The sequence below is a fragment of the Phyllostomus discolor genome, chromosome 11 (genome assembly GCF_004126475.2).
Source record: "Phyllostomus discolor isolate MPI-MPIP mPhyDis1 chromosome 11, mPhyDis1.pri.v3, whole genome shotgun sequence".
In the NCBI taxonomy this organism is placed as follows: Eukaryota; Metazoa; Chordata; class Mammalia; order Chiroptera; family Phyllostomidae; genus Phyllostomus; species Phyllostomus discolor.
Window position 1 is genome coordinate 93,592,960 of NC_040913.2, and position 15,882 is coordinate 93,608,841.

General features: G+C 52.7%; 1 protein-coding gene across 1 annotated transcript in view; it reads left to right on the top strand.

Moving 5' to 3' along the window:
- Window positions 1–15,882, top strand: part of LOC118497255 (CUB and sushi domain-containing protein 1-like) — a 498,451-nt gene that overhangs the window by 201,107 nt on the left and 281,462 nt on the right. The window contains exon 2 of the mRNA XM_036011115.1: window positions 12,341–12,557. Coding sequence (XP_035867008.1) covers window positions 12,341–12,557 — 217 coding nt within the window. The remainder of the gene's footprint in view (window positions 1–12,340; window positions 12,558–15,882) is intronic.

Sequence of the window (15,882 nt, forward strand, 5' to 3'; positions counted from 1 at the left end):
TTCCAGCACAGGACTCGCACGGAGGAAGGAGCGCGGGACACCTGGCCCTGTCTCTCCTGTCCCTTCTAGAAGCCTCAGGAGCCCAGGGGGACTCTGCGACTTGGCTGCCTGTGCACATTCTGCCTGGGTGCCCTTCCAAGGGTTTCCGTTGGAACGCTCCTCCTCCAGGAAAACCACTGCGGGGCCCCCACCCCTACCCTAAGAAGATGAAAAGAAAAAACCCTATAAAGATAGTTTAATAAAATAAACAGGAGGCATGTTCAAGTCAAAAAATAATTGACAGCTTCACACCCTAAGTTTTTAAAAACTTAGTTCACAAGTAAAATATGTCCCACAAATGCGTGCGTCGTGTCTGCCGTGTGTTTCTGGGGCGCTGGGGCGAGCCGGCCAGCGAGGAAGGCTGGCGAGAAGAGGGGACGTCTCAGGGGACGCATTAGAAGTGACGCCAACTCAGCTTCGGAAATGGCAGGCGCAGGAGAGGAGACGAGTCAGAGACGCAGCGTTCGCGGTGTGAGCAGAGAGGAGCAGCCGCCGGAGGTGCTGGGAAAGACGGGGCCAAGCACGGCGAGAGGGAGGGCGTGGCCGTGGAGGAGACGCCACGGAGCGCCGTGGGCCTCGGTGGGCGTGCCGAGGGGGCCCTGGGAAGCGTGTCTCAGTGCCCTTTAAACGTCCTCACGGTGATGCAGAGGTGACAAGCTCTCCCAGGAGACTGGGAGTGGAGTGCCTCTCTTCTGGTCCTCTGGTGCAAGTGACGGGGTGGGGCAGCCCTGGCAGGGCCGGAGGGCACCTCTTGGTCACAGCGGCGCTGCTCCCCGACGGAGCTCTGAGGGGACCAGACACGGCCAGGCTCACGCCCAGGAGCCACTGCCCTCAGCCCCCAGACCTGGGGCCCCCCTGGGCGAGCCGCCGCGGTCTGGTCAAGGGGCGCAGTGGAGGAGCCTCTCAGCTGGCCCCGGGCCGGTTCCGTTGGCTTGTTCGCCGGTGTTTCCGGCCCAGGCAAGGGGCCGGGGTGGTTCCGAGGTCCCGGCGCGGGGATGCTTCCCGGCACATGACCTGAGCCTTCAGGGGCCACGGTCACAGGGGTTCCTGCGGAGAAGGGGGTCGCTCCCGCGCTCCCCAGAAATGGTCGCTCTGCCCCTTCACTCTTAAAGTGAGGGGCTCTCCTCGGCATTACAACTGTAATTAGAACATGGGTAAACACGTGAAAGGGTGTTTCACTGACGACAACGTACAGACGGAGAATGAGCCCGTGAGACTGTGCCCGACGTCACGGGTTGTCAGGGAGAGACGGACTCACGGGACCACACCGCTCCCCATCTGCGGTGAGAAGAGCTGGCCCCGCCCCCCAGTAAACAGAGGGTTTTGTCTAGGAGGTTCCTCGTGCTCCAGTGTGGTGTGTGTATACTGGGTCAGCCGAAAAATTTGTTTTTCCGTATGATTTCTCTAGTAGTGTTTACTTGTCTTTAACTTCATTCAAAACAATTTCATCAGACTGTATCGTGACAGCAGTCATATCAATGTACATTTCAAAAAAAAACTTACCAAAATTGGTGTACTTTTGTGTTACCATTTCAATATTGAAGATGGAAGAAAATCTGCAACAATTTTGGCACAGTGTGCTTTATTATTTCAAGAAAGGTAAACATGCAACGGAAATTCGAAAAAGACTTGTGTGGTGCGTGCAGGAGGTGCTGGAACTGGCCGAGTGTGTCAGAGGTGGTTCGTCACGCTCCGTGCTGGAGACTTCTCCCTGGACGAGGCTCCGCGGCCGGGTGCCCACCTGCAGCTGATAGCAACCCAATCAGGACGTTAACTGAGAACAATCAACATCATGCCGTGGGGGAGAGACCCGACAGGCTCAAAACATCCAGGTCAATCCAGTTATTGATGAAAATGAAAAATGTCTTTTATTTTAAGGAAAAAACCATATGGACTTTTTGGCCAACCCAACACATCATAAATAATGAGAAGCAAACATAAGGCAGGGATAATGTGGTCAAGGCTGGCCTCACCAAGACCAGGTTCTGGAGGGTCGCATGGAGTCTGCAGTGGGCATCACCACAGTGGCCTCTGTCCGCATGCCCCCCGCCCCTCCCTCTGCCCTGCAGCCAGCAGCTGGGCACGCTCTGCTGTTCAAGGTCATCCCAGTGTTCCAGAATGAAGCACAAATACTCTGAGAGAGAGAGAGAGAGAAAGGAAGAAAGAAGGGAAGGGAGGGAGGGAGGGAGGAAGGAAGGAAGGGGGAAGGAATGAAGGAAGAAAAGAAGGAAGGAAGGAAGGAAAAAGAAAAGGAAGAAAGAATGGAAGAAAGAAAGGAAAGAAAAAGAAAGGAAGGAAGAAAGAAAGGAAAGAAAGAAAGAAAAAGAAAGAAAAGAAAAGAAAAAGAAAGGAAGGAAGAAAGGAAGGAAGGAAGGAAGGAAGGAAGGAAGGAAGGAAGGAGGGGAGGGAGGGAGGGAGGAAGGGAGGAAGGAAGGAAGGAAACGCCTTCTCTTCCTGGAGCAGGAAACAACATTGAGTGAGATTCCCGGTGGGCGTCTCTTTGCCGTCTCTTTGTTCTCTCGCTGTGGGGCGCACACTGTCCCCTGGGTTCTGGTGCCTGAAGGAGTGGCCCAGAGCAGTGCACGATCACACACGGGGCCACAGTCCTGTCAGGAGTGGGGGCCTCCGGGGAGGGGCGGCGCGCGCTCCCCCGGGGAATACGCGGCAGGTGGGCTTGCGTGGAACCTGAGAGCGCGGTGTGGCGTGTCCCTGACGACAGCTCACGGAGAGAGAGAGGTGACTGCTGACAGGCAGTGGGTGTTCCTGGGAGTGCAACGTGAGAGACGGAGCCGGCTCCGAGGGGCACTGTCGGGCGTGAATGGCACCTCCGCATTGGCATCACCAGGGGCACCCCCGACAGTCAGTGCCTGTGACGCAGATGGGCTGCTCACCTGGGGCTGCAGCGACAGAGAGCTTCCCTGAGAAAAGAGAGAGAAATGAGTGTCGTTCAAAGAAGAGTGTGCCAACGCGGTCTTTTCGTAAAACCTAATCCTGTTCCTCGGCAGTTTGCAGCACAATGAACATACCTGAAGACTGTCCCCCGTGTCTCCCCTTATTTCCCCCGCGTGACGCAGCCTCTTCTTTTTAGAAACCCCCTATTTGTCTACCAAGGAAGAACGTTTATTAAATTTGCTATCAATTATCAAAGAAAATTATTCCAGTGTGATGTTGAAAGTGTGCCAAGTTATTAGAAACTATTCATGGCTTTGTTGGAGGGATGTTATTTCCTTTGGGATGTACACATGTCATCACAGTTTGTTGGAAAATCCAGGAAGTCTAATTTGTGCGTGGTGTGTCTCCGCCCCCACGCCTGTCTTCTGTAAAGTCTGAACACACTTGCTCCTTTGCCCTGCACGTCAGTGACGATGTGTTGGCGAGACGCGAGCTGACCAGACAGGGAGGCTGTGGTGAGTACATCGCAGGAACACTCTGTGCTAGCAGGACTAACCGTAGCAGTGGACGTGTGTAAGTTCGTTCTTACTGATGCACACACTCTCTCTCCACTCCTGTGCTAAGGTTGGATTCAGACCCTTTGTGTTGCCTACTACCAATGTATTCTCAAATCTAAGGTGTGTTCTGGGCGGGATTTAGGATGACCAGGATTTAATATCCTTATGAGAAAGAAATTCGCCTCAGTCTATCTATACTTTCCTTATTTTGTATTTGGAAGTAGATTGAGATTCACACGCAGTTACAAAAATTAATGCAGATATGTCTCCCTGGCCTTTCCTCAGTTTCCCCCAATGGCGACATCTTCAAAAGCCACGTGCAGTGTCGCCGCCAGGGTACTAGGGCCAGCACAGCCAGGGTGTGGAGTGTTCCTGTCCCCACTGAGATCACAGACCCACGCCCACAATCCTCCCGAGCCCACTCCCGCCTCGCCCAGGGTGACTGCCCACCTGTTCCTCATTTCCACAATTTTTTAAAATCTCAGAATGCTACATGAATTAAACCACGAGGATGCAACCTTCTGGGCTTTCTCCACGCAGCACAGTTTGCTGGGAATTCTCCCAGGTGGACGCAGGCGCGGCAGCAGTCAATTCGTTTCCGTTGCCGCGTGCTGCCACCCGCTGTGGATGCACCACCATTTACTTAACCTTTCACTGTTTGCGCTTCCTCGGGGTTTCGGCATTTGTCTGTTTCCAGTGGAGCCGCTGTAAACCTTGGTGTGCAGGTTTGCGTGTGAGCCTGCCTGCGTATCACCCGATATTCCGGTCCCTTCGCTTTTCCTGGGTGTGGTACAGTGCTGTCGCCTGCAGGTATAGAAAGTCGTGCTGGGATTCCTAAAGGGATTTTGTTCAACCTACGTATTAATGTTGGGAGAATTGATATTTTGACGACACTGAGTGTTCCAACAAGGTGCGTCTCTCCGTTTACTCACCTTTCTCTCATTTCACCACATCTTGTGTTTTCTTGGGTTTCCACCCGATTATTTTGGATTATTTTAAGTGACACCGCCTCTAAGACTTGTCCTGTTCACGCTGCAGCCTTGCTAAGCATATAGACTCCTCCCAGGAGGTCCGTCGTTGTTGTCGTTGGTTCCTCGGGTTCCTCTGCAGAGACGGCCAGGTCATCGCCGAACAGGGACGCTTGCACTTCCCCACTTCTCCATTTTTCACCCGCCTCACTTTAATTTGTTGTGGGGTTTTTTTGCCTTATTCCACTGGTGGAGGGCGTCTGTCAGTATGTTGAATGAGGGTGACGAGAGTGTATATACCTCCTGTATTCTGATTTTAGGAGGATTTTAAGAAATGGTCTTTCACCATTAAGTATAATTATAACGATACAGTTTTTATAGAAGCTCTTTATCAGTTAGAAGAAGTGCCCCTTGATTCCTCAGGCGGTTTTATCCTGACTATATGTTGAATTGCATAAAATGGGTTTTTTTTTGCATTAATAGATACGATTTCATGATTTATGTGATTTTCATACTTTAGCATTTTAATACAGTAAGTTAAACTGCTGATTTTTAAAAAAATTCTTTGAAATACACACAGAACACACACGCCACTGAAGGCAGATTCCACACGTTTGCTGGCTGTGGCCACGGATCCTGGCCATCATTGTGACCCCGACACTGTGAGCCCAGCTCCGCCCTGAAACGCCCTCCGCGGCACACTCGGGGGAGAGCGGCTGCCGGGGTCCTTTGACGAGGAGCGCCGTGAGAACCTCGCGTCCCCTTCAGGACCCGCAGAGCTCGGCACCTGACAACACCTGCTATCGGCAAACGCTTGCATCCAAATTCAAAATGATATTCGGCGTGCTTTGGGGTGCCCGTGAAATGTGTCTGAAAACAGATTTTCCTCCGGTGTTTCCTTCTTGCCATTTGTGCTGTGGTTCTTTTCAGCCTGGGGCACCCTAACTGCCCAAGTGTCACACTGAGATCAGAGCCCCCTGCGGTGGCCCCGGCGCCGCTGAGTGGCTATCTAGGTCTATTGTAATGCTCGTCATAAATCACAACGAGACGTTTCTATTCCGCCGCCAGTAGACACACTCATGAACGTGGGGGTTGCTGAGGTCTGTTTCACAAACTCTCTTCCCTGCATTTGCTCTATTGAAAGCTCAGATTGCAGAACTTGCCCAGAGAGGAAAATAACAAGTTGCTATTGTGAATTAAGGCACGAGAACGCAATTTTCAGTAGCAGAGAATAAATGCTGTGTTTCCTGTGCTCTTGCTGTTGCATGAGAAGAACCATTAAGCTTCTTAACAATCTACTAATAGCGACACTTTTCATTTACCTGCGCATTAGCAATGGCCGTTCAGCGGCAGAGTTTTCTTAGAGTTTTCTGGAGTAACTGACGGATGAAACCGCGAGGACAATGCAAGGTGTCCTGCGTCTCTGGTGTGTCTGCTGCTCCACGCAGCACTGCCCTGAGCGGGGGACACTCACTCCCACCAGCAGACTTGAGGGGCCCTGACCTGTGACCTTCTGGACCCACCTACACGCAGGTGCTGCTCCTCTGTCCTTAAAGAGGACAGACGGTGTGAGCGGAGACCACGGTACCCCGGCCGCAGTCAAGTCTCCTTCCGTCACCACTCGTGGGGCCCCGTACCCTGTACCCCCCACCCCCTTCCCTCTGGCCACCACCCTACTGCTGTCTGTGCCTGTGAGTTTTATTCGTTTGTCTCGTTTGTTCAGTTGTTGCTTTCAGTTTTATCTCCCACATAGGAGGGAGACCACGTGGCCCTTGACTCGTCTTGTCTGACTTCCTGCACGTAGCGTGGCATTCTTGAGGTCCAGCCACGTGGTCTCAAACAGCAGTATCTCTCCTATTCTTGTGGCTGAGCAGGGTTCCAGGGTGTATACGCACCACACCAAGACTGACTTTCAGGTACAAGTATGCGACCTGTACACGGAACAGCAGAAGGGGGCGTGGCACAGGACAGGATGACCCCTGTCGCTGCCGAAACCTGTCACACAGCCTGGTGGGTGGGGGGGGTACCGTGTGTGACTACCACGAGCCGTGCTGCTCACTGAGATTCAGGTCATCCCAGGGTCTCCTCACCAGGCAGGCCGACCTCCTGAGCCTCCCAGGATAAAGAGTGGTGCCGGCCGAGTGAGCAAAACACGGCCTCAGCCCGGCTCCTGTGCAGGGCTGGCCGCCTGAGGCCCGGGAGCACAGTGCCCATGTGTCACACCTCAGCCGACGCGGCGTCCCGTGAAGAGCGTGAAGTGTGGACTAGGAAAGTGGTCGGAAAGTGACGGCAACATTGTCTTCGGTCACAGGGTTGTGAGTGGTTCTTACATTTGTAGATGCTGCTTCATGCACCCTTTTCCCTGCGTGGCATCGATTCGTTACAAAGAAGGTTCTGGAATCTCTGGGGCCATCGCCATCTTGCAGGGTGGTGGGAGTCGGTCACTGCGATGGACACCAGGATCGGGAAGTCCTTGCAGCGCTGGACAGCTCGTGGGTCGCACGGTGCTCGTCTCTGGTGCTGCGGCTGTGATCTGGTGGGACAGACAGCAGTGCTCAGTGTCCAAGTATCCCCCTCACTCCCACGTGCATTTCCACACCCACGAGATCACTCGGATCTGCTGTCACGGGCGACTGAGACTCCGTGTGAAAACATGTGTGACAACACCCCCTCCTCGAGCCAGAAGTCGATGACAGACTGGAAGTGACACATGCTGGCTGGAACCCTCTGTGCAGAAGTGGGGTGCTGGGGTGTCTGGGCCAGGGGACATCAACACTGAAGTAGCCCTGTGGGTCCCCGTGTCGAACGTTCTGCTGACTGCTGCAGGTTCAGGCCGAGCGTCTCAGGAGGCCTCTAACCACTGCTACACGGTTTAGCCATCAGCCCCCAGGTTCACCGACACGGAATCGATATATAACTTCGCCGTCCGCCGCTTCGTAAAAATTACAGCGTGTCCTGAACTGCGTGACGGTGGCTTGTGTGAATTACAGAAAATAACAACAACCGTGTGCACATTTCCGTGTGTTCGTTTCTGTTTGATGTGGGTGTATGGTGCACATGCAATCTACATGCATGCTACATACACACTGACCAGCAGGAGGAAGGCTGGGCCTGAGTGTGGTTGGTGGGGTGATAATATGGGGCGCAACAATTTATGGTTTTAATTTGAACATTTCACCTAAAGTGTCATAGGGTGTGCCTGAACGTGATACTGTGATGTCACAGAGTGACATGCTTATGACTTTATAATAAAAGGTTTTGTAATAAAAAGGGGTGTTATTTGTGCCGGGCTGTGTATGGGGGTGCTTCCGATTCTCTCGCTGGCTGTGCTGTTTGGGGGTGACTACCGTCATTGGTGCCTGTGGAAAGACCCTCAGACGTTTTCTTCGGCGACAATTGCATTTTCACTCCTGTAAGGATAACAGAACATTCACTAGCAGATCAAAACGACCACCGAAACCCTGTGGCTTCGTTCATCGCCCTTGGGAAACGTGACTTACAAATGCCCCCACAGCCAGCTCCCGTGGAGCAGTGTGTTAATGTGTGATTGTCATTGCAGGATGTAGAGTTTGTTCATTAGCATCGCTTCCAGTTCACACACTCGGCTGCTCTGAAGCTCCGCTCAAGGCTGAGGCTGAAACCAGGCATAGACGGGAGTCGTTAAAGAAACCATGTGCAGAGTGTTTGCGAGCGCTCTGTCCCAGGCCGGCGCCCTGCAGGGGGGGCGTCCGGAGGAGGCGGAGGCCCCCCGGGGCAGGCGGGCTCGGGTCCCCGCTGGGGACGGTGTTCGAGGAGACGTCGCCGCTTCCGTGTGCGCTGCGGGGGTTGGGGGGCGGCAGGCCCCGAGCCCTGTCTTCACGGGAAAGCGCGTGAGCGGTCCGACAGTGGGCACAGATGCCACCTGTCGCCTGTGTACCTGCAGCCACCGACGCACTGCATTCAGCCGGAAGCCCTCGCCGCCCCGAAGCCGGCTTTACTTCAGACGGAGGGCGAGCAGGGAGCCCGGGCTCAGGCGAGGTGCCGGTGGGGAGCAAACGTGCAGAGTCACTGTGCGCTTGGGGTCTCCGTCCGGAGACGGCTGTAGTTCAGCGATACGTGGCACCGACCTTGACTGCTGTGAGTGCGTTAGGGAGCCTGAAGCCGGCGCGGACCCTGGGAAGCCGAGATCCAGGGCTCCGGGGGCGCGGCTACTCAGCCGGCGCCCTTCAGCGCGACGTTGGCACAGACGTCACACGGTGCTGCTACTCTGAGGCGTGCTGCGCAGTGCCGCTGTGGGACCATCGCTCATGCAGGCGGTTATTCTCATACGGGGTGTTTTTTCTTAATTGAAATCGAGGTATTTCATGAGGCTGGAGATACTGGCTAGATGGCAGAACCTTTGCATGTTCCTGGTGGGACCGAACGTGGCAGGGGGTGAACGGGCGTTAGGAGGTGGGGGGCTTGTTCCTAAAAAGAGGGACCAAAGAAATCGGTTTTGTTTTTGGCACAAGCTGCTCTTTCCTTCCAGCTGCAGGACAGGTGAGGGCAGCGGGGCCCCGGCCCGGGGACGGTGGGTCGGAGCTGCAGGGTCGTCCGTCCCCCCTCCACGGCCCGTCGGGCCCTTTCCAGCCGGAGGAACACCCTCCTTTGACCCCGGATCTCCAGCCGCCTGTCACCGTCGTCTGCCCGGGTGTTGCCTCATTCTTACTGATTCGGGGGTTTTCTTCGCCGTATCATAAATACGTCATTTGTTGAACATATGCATGGTAAATATGCCCTATTTTTCTGGAGTTCCTCGTCACCCATTACCTTTATTGTTTTATTACTTTTATGTGTTGCCTTATTTCCGTTTACGATGACTCTGGGTGTTCCGTCGGAGACACCCTTGCTCACTGCACAGCGGCGGGGCGCTTTTCCTGTGGTTTCTGCCCGGAAGTGCCGCCGTTTCACACCTTACGGGAGGTGTGCGTTCCATCCGGGTCGGAGGTCTGTGCGCCCTGGGGGCAGTCCTGACGCCTCTTCCACCCGGCTGGTGATCGGCAGCCCCATCTGTCGGGAAGACCCATGTCTCCCCGTGAGGGTGTGTCTGGGGCTCTCCGTCTAGGGTCGCACGGACGGAACACTGTCTGGGTTACTGTGGCCTTAGAGCAACTCGTGCTGTTAAGTGGCATGAAGTCTCCCGTTTCGCCCTGGCTGGCGTAGCTCAGTGGATTGAGTGCAGGCTACAAACCAAAGTGTCGCAGGTTCCATTCCCAGTCAGAGCACATGCCTGGGTTGCAGGCCACGGCCCCAGCAACCGCACATTGATGCTTCTCTCTCTCTCTCTCCCCCCCTTCCCTCTCCAAAAATAAATAAATAAAATCTTTTAAAAAAAGTCTCCCATTTCATTCTCCCCCCACGCTGTCTCGGGTGTCTCTGGCTCAGCCCATCCACATCACAGTGTTCCTCAGGAATCGATCTTTCAGAAGCTCCTGGGCTCACTGCCACGCGCGGTCTCCCTGGGCCTGTCAGGGGACTTTGGAGACGTTCGAACGTTTCTAACGGGGCCTGTGCAGAAGAAGTCCATCCAGGGGTCAGAAGGGATGCATCCTGCAAAATGCTCTGTGCTAATTGGTCCCCAAACGCCGCCTGGATGTTACTCCCTGGAGAACGTGTTCACTTCTGCTCATCTGTCACACCGTGACGGGCCCACAGCCGTGACTGCTTTCCAGCTGACACTTCCTCTGTGGAATTTGTTTACTTTTTCCTCCAATGTATAAAATCAAAGCTTCAGTTGTTGATTTACAGTGAGGCGAGAACTGCTAGATAAACCAGGAAAGCTGTTTTTTCTTTAAAGACCTTTCAAAATCCCACAGCTTTAATATCCACTTGGTATAGGGTTATTCTTAGATTTAAATTTAGTGGAAAATGGGGTTATTATTAGTTCTTTGGTTTTTAAACTCATAAATCCCTTTCATTAAGCCTTTTTTATGAAGATTTAGCACGCCCCCACAAACGTTTGATAATATTGCTGCGAACAAGTGCGCTCACTGAGAGCTACTACTGTGAAAAATTTTTAAGTGTAAAACATAGTTGGAAATGATTTTATATTTCCAATAATAAAGGCTGGGATAATACATGTGTCCAGGTACATACATTGCATGCGGTAATCTGCATGTCCCTGGGTTCCTTCAAAACTTTCTTATTATTCTTCTTATATTGTCAAAACATTTAAGTTCAGGTCCTTTGCCCATTTTTTAATGGAATTGTTTCATCTCGTTGGTGTTGCATTGAATAAGTTCTTTACAAATGTTGGATATGAACCACAAGCAACCCCAAACCCTGGTTCGGGGGATACATGCGCCCTGTGTTTAGCACGGCGTTTTTTACAATGGCCAGGGTTTGGAAGGCACCCACGGGCCCATCAGCAGCTAGTGAATAAAAACGCTGTGGTCCTCCACACGATGAAACCTGACCACACATCCACAGAATGAAGGGAACCTCACCTTCTGCAGCAGCACGGATGGACCCGAGAAGCGTCAGGCTAAGCGATGAGAAAGACACACGCCATGTGATTTCCCTGGCACGAGGAATCTCGTGAACAAATGAACTAACAGAGGAGGAAGTAGACTCAGAGGTAAACAGGGAAGCTGTCAGAAGGGAGGGACTTTGAGGGGTTGCTGAAGAAGATGAAGGGTTGAGAAAACGGACTCACAGACACAGACGGAAGTCTGGTGGCCGCCAGGAGGCAGGGGGCGGGGCGGTAGGAGGGGGTAAAGGGGACACGTGGTGACAGAAGGGGACTGGACCTGGGGCGGTGGAGCGCGCAGCACAACATACGGATGATGTGTAATAGAATCGTGTGCTTAAAACCTATGTAATGTTACTAACTGGTGTCACCCCAATACATGAATGACTTTTTAATTAAAACAATAAAATTAAACAGAACATTTAGATTCATGTAAGCCCATTGGTGGGCAGCGGCCAGGCGAGGGGGCAATGAAGCATTGCAAACAGTGTTTGGGGCCCCTCAGGGCCAACCTTGGACGCACTCATGCTGGGACGATTAGATGGGGTTCCTTTGTCCCCTCACACGGGGGCAATATTTGTAGTTCACACGACTCAAGTGCGTTCCTGTGGGCAGTTCGAACGATCCACCTGTCTCGATTTTGGTCCCTGCTCCTCTTTGTCAGCCTGGGTGATGCAGCAAGGGCCACGGCAGGCCCACTGTGAGGGGCAGCAGTGGGACGGAGCGAGCTCCAGCACAGGAGGGGCCAGATCGGTGTGTCCCTGGGCGTATCTGCAGGGAGGAGCCCCTGGGGCGGGGAGGCAGGCGGCAGAGGGAAGCAGGCGGGTGGAGGATGGAGGCGGAAGGGAGGCAGGTGGGTGGGTTGGGAAGGCGGGGCTTTAGAGTGTGTCTCGGGGTTGGAGTGCAGTTGGCGGGCCGGTGCGTGGCTCTTGCTAATCTCCCAGCTGCCTGCCTTTCAATGGAAGATCCTTGTAGGAGTTCTGTGACTTACCAGAAAGGTCCCGCCCCAATATGACCTTGCAAATGTCCTACAGGCTCCTTCTCTGTCCTCTTGGTACTTTTGTGTTGCTGCTGCTGTTGTTGTTCTGTGTTTTACTCCTGGAGGAGACTGCTGCAGTTTACCGTTCAGTGAGGCGGGCCAGCAGCGGGGGGCAGTTGCGACTATGGAAAATAATACGGTGACCAGTGAGCACTGGGACAAGAGTAAACCGCTCTGCACACTCACAACTGGGAACCCACTATTGCCCGCCCCCCCCCCCCCATGAAGGATCACAAGACACGTCATCGTAAAGATTGGAAAACTAGTTGGAAAATATTTTTAAAATCATAGATTAACAACAGCCAAAATACTATGCTGATTTTTGACCGATTTTCGCACGTGTGTTCGTTTTTTCCAGGCCAGAGCTGTGGGGGGCTGGTCCAGGGCCCCAACGGCACCATCGAGAGCCCCGGGTTCCCGCACGGCTACCCCAACTACGCCAACTGCACCTGGATCGTGCTCACCGGGGAGCGCAACCGCATCCAGCTGTCCTTCCACTCCTTCGCGCTGGAGGAGGACTTCGACATCCTGTCCGTGTACGACGGCCAGCTGCAGCAGGGCAACCTGAAAGTGAGGTGAGTGTCGTGGGCGCTTCCCCGCGCGGAGTCCGGAGTCCGGAGCCCATAGCCCCGTTTGACTTAGATTCCGAGGCGTCGCTGGAGTTGATATTTTGCATTTCGTTGGGAGGAAAGGACATTTTCTCTAGCTCCTGTAAAAGAAAAAGCCGTAGGTGCATGCACCATCTTTCAGTGGTTAAAAACGTAACTTCTCCCTGAAAGCGATGGTGGGCTCCGTTGGCGAACACCAGAGTGTTCGGGGGTCCGCCGCGCGGCGTCATCGTCAAGGTACTTGCAGCGACATGATCAGGTCCCATTGTTTTAAGCCACGGAGGTTTGGCGAGAGATGACACAAAGACAAATGAGTCCGGCTGAGCACTCAGAGCACAATTCAGGAAAAGACAAAAGCAGCCTTTATATTCAGAGAACACAGTCAATGAAAACAACACAGGAGGTGGGGAGAAGCATGAAAGACGGTGGCAATCCTGGGAGAATCTTTGTTTTACTCAGTGCATAATATATGCCGTCCCCCTTCGTTTTCTCTGTTGATCTATGATTTTTACCGTGAAGAAAGAAAAATGTGTTCCGGATGGGATTTAAGTTACATGTCTTATTAGTCAGTGTGAGAGATTGCACCTGTACAACTATTCCTTTTTTTTAATTTGCAAAAGAAAAAGGACTATCTTTTCCAAGGAATCAGAGTTCCTTAGCTACCCTGATGAACATATTTAAGTATATACATATTTGCAAATAAAGCCTTCTGCTCTGGTGTTAACATTTAGCGTTGACTAGAAACTACGTTTGGGGCTGTCTGGTGTCACGTAGAAAAGTTGACAGTGGGCAGGAGAAACCACTGTTCGGATAAAGGAAGTGACGGGGACGCCAAGGTTGGCGCCAGTGCACACACAGGTCAGGAATTTTGGTCGTCATTGTGGAGCCTGAGAAAAACCTCCAACTCTAAGGCTATGTAATGATAGCTGTACATTTACCTAATATACAGATATGTATGTATTGTTTATTTAAGGTGTTAAATATATTAGCATATTCCAAGCATGCCTTATTTGCGTTTTATTTACGCACTTTCCGGTGTCGAACACCTTCTAGTATGTTCCGGATCACCCCCCGGTGAACGCCCGCCGTCCGTGTGTGGACGCGCTTCTCCACCGGCCCTTCCTGCTGCCCCGCGTGGCACGCAGCCGGCCCCGGAGCCCCCGGGGAAGCTGGCTCTCCCCGTCGAAGGCACACGGCCCCCGCACACGGGAGTTTGTTGCGCACGGCGGCTGCGTGCCTGCCCTCGCTCCTGCCGTGCAGGCCTTCTTGTCCTCTGGGCTGCTCTGCTGAGGACCAGCCACTTATGCGCCTTTATTCCAAATAAGCGATGCTACTGGGGAACAGCGGTCCATTGTGATGCTGAAGAGACTTGTAATAGGGACTGCCAGGAGAGCGATGGCGAAAAGGAGAATGCAGCTTATTCGCAGGTCAAGCCGTGTGACCTCGTGTTAGAAGGAGCTCTCTCTCTCTTTCTTCCCGGTGCGAAACAAGGCCTAACAAACAAGCCCTCTTAAAAACCTCTTCTTGGCTTCAGTTCCTTTCATCCTACCCTCCTCTAGGGGAACCTTCTCGTACATATTAACTTCGTAGACTACCTGTTTTTGGACAGTCTGCTGTCCTCTTTATATTCTTACCGTGACGTGATGTTCACTTTCTGGGTTAGTGAGAACGACAAAGCAAGGGACCGGGCCCCCTGCCCGGCTGGGGAGGTGCCGGCGTCAGCACCGGGTGCACTGAGGTCGGAAGGCTGGGGCTGGGCGCACGTCACCTGAGGCCCCGTGGACGGTGTCTGAACCAACACCTGTGAGCGTTGGTGTGTCTCACGGGTGCCCAACACTCACCGATATTTGCACCGGGGAAAGCAGGGGAGGCTGACAAGAGAGAAACGTCTTAGGTTCGTGTACCGTTACCTCTAATTTATTCATCTGGGGCTGGGGACCAGTATGCCACATTTCTGCCTGTTTCTTGTCCTTAAAGCAGAGGTGTCCAACCTGTGGCTCAGGATGGCTGTGAATGCAGCCCAACACAAAATTGTAATTTACTTAAAACGTGATGAGACTTTTTGTGATTAGGTGTTGCAATGTATTTATTTAATGTGTGGCCCAAGACAACTCTTCTTTGTCCAGTGTGGCCCAGAGACGCCCAAAGCTTGGACACCCCTGCGAGGTGAGGAAGATGCTCCTGTCCCCACACTAAGCTGCACCACTTCCCCCCTGTCACTGTGCTCGGCACACCTTGCTGTGTGGTGCTCTGTGAGTGTGTGGGGACCGCTCCGTACCCAGACGCCACCGGCCCAGGTAGGGGCCACAGAGGCGGGCGGAGCCCATGGGAAACAGGCTTCCTCCAGGGGCTGCTGGGCACTGTGGGTCTTACTCCTAAAAGACGGAATAAACAACGATGGGGAATAAGAGCCGGCGTGTTGCTGGAGCCGACACTGAGAAGGCTGCAACCTTTCCACAGCAGCTGACGGGCAGAGGAGTTAGAATTAGCAGTAAATTCTCGTTACCGGGAGACTCTGACGTTATTTGTTTCCTGTTGAACCTTGTGATTGACTCCCCCCACACAGTTAACTCCCAACACTCACAGGAGGTCTGGGGTTCGAATGAAGGACCCCTTTGTCCGAGGGTTCACGCATCAACTGCTGGTGCGCCGTCCCACCCCGGTGGTTACTGCCAACACTGTCCTGGGCTCTGTGGTCTCGCTGTCACTCAGATGTGTCTTCAACAGTGAAAGGTGCACCAGCAAAAATATCAATAGCTGTTCTTTTGAAACAACTTGAGCATTTTATTATAAAGAAATTTCTTTTGTTTAGCCGCAATAAGAAATAGTTTTCTAAATAGCTTAAGATTTAGATTTAATCCCAAAATAGCAAAACATAGAAGTTGGAGGCTAGCAGTGTTGATGGTTACGTCGTAACTTGCTCTCTAATGCAGCATGTATTATTCACTCTATTCAAAATTCTTCAGTTTTTCAATAGAAATAGTGCACAATGTATGTTATCATCTTGGACTATTATATTAAAAATACACAAACACGTAAGTGACTTTTGCCTCCATCAGTAACTTGAAATTGAACGTGTAGATTTTGAGACGTAAACGAAGACTTCTCTTAAGCACAAGAAAAACGATGTGGCTCACAATTAGGAATCGAACTCCGTTGAGTTACCTGGAGTTAAAGCCACTCCCCTTCGAGAACTGTCACGTCCCTGCTGCGTTTCTGTCCCTGGCCTTTGCCGACCCTGCCTCTCCCCTTGCTTCCCACATGGGGTTCCAGCCTTGGGGTCGCAAAACGC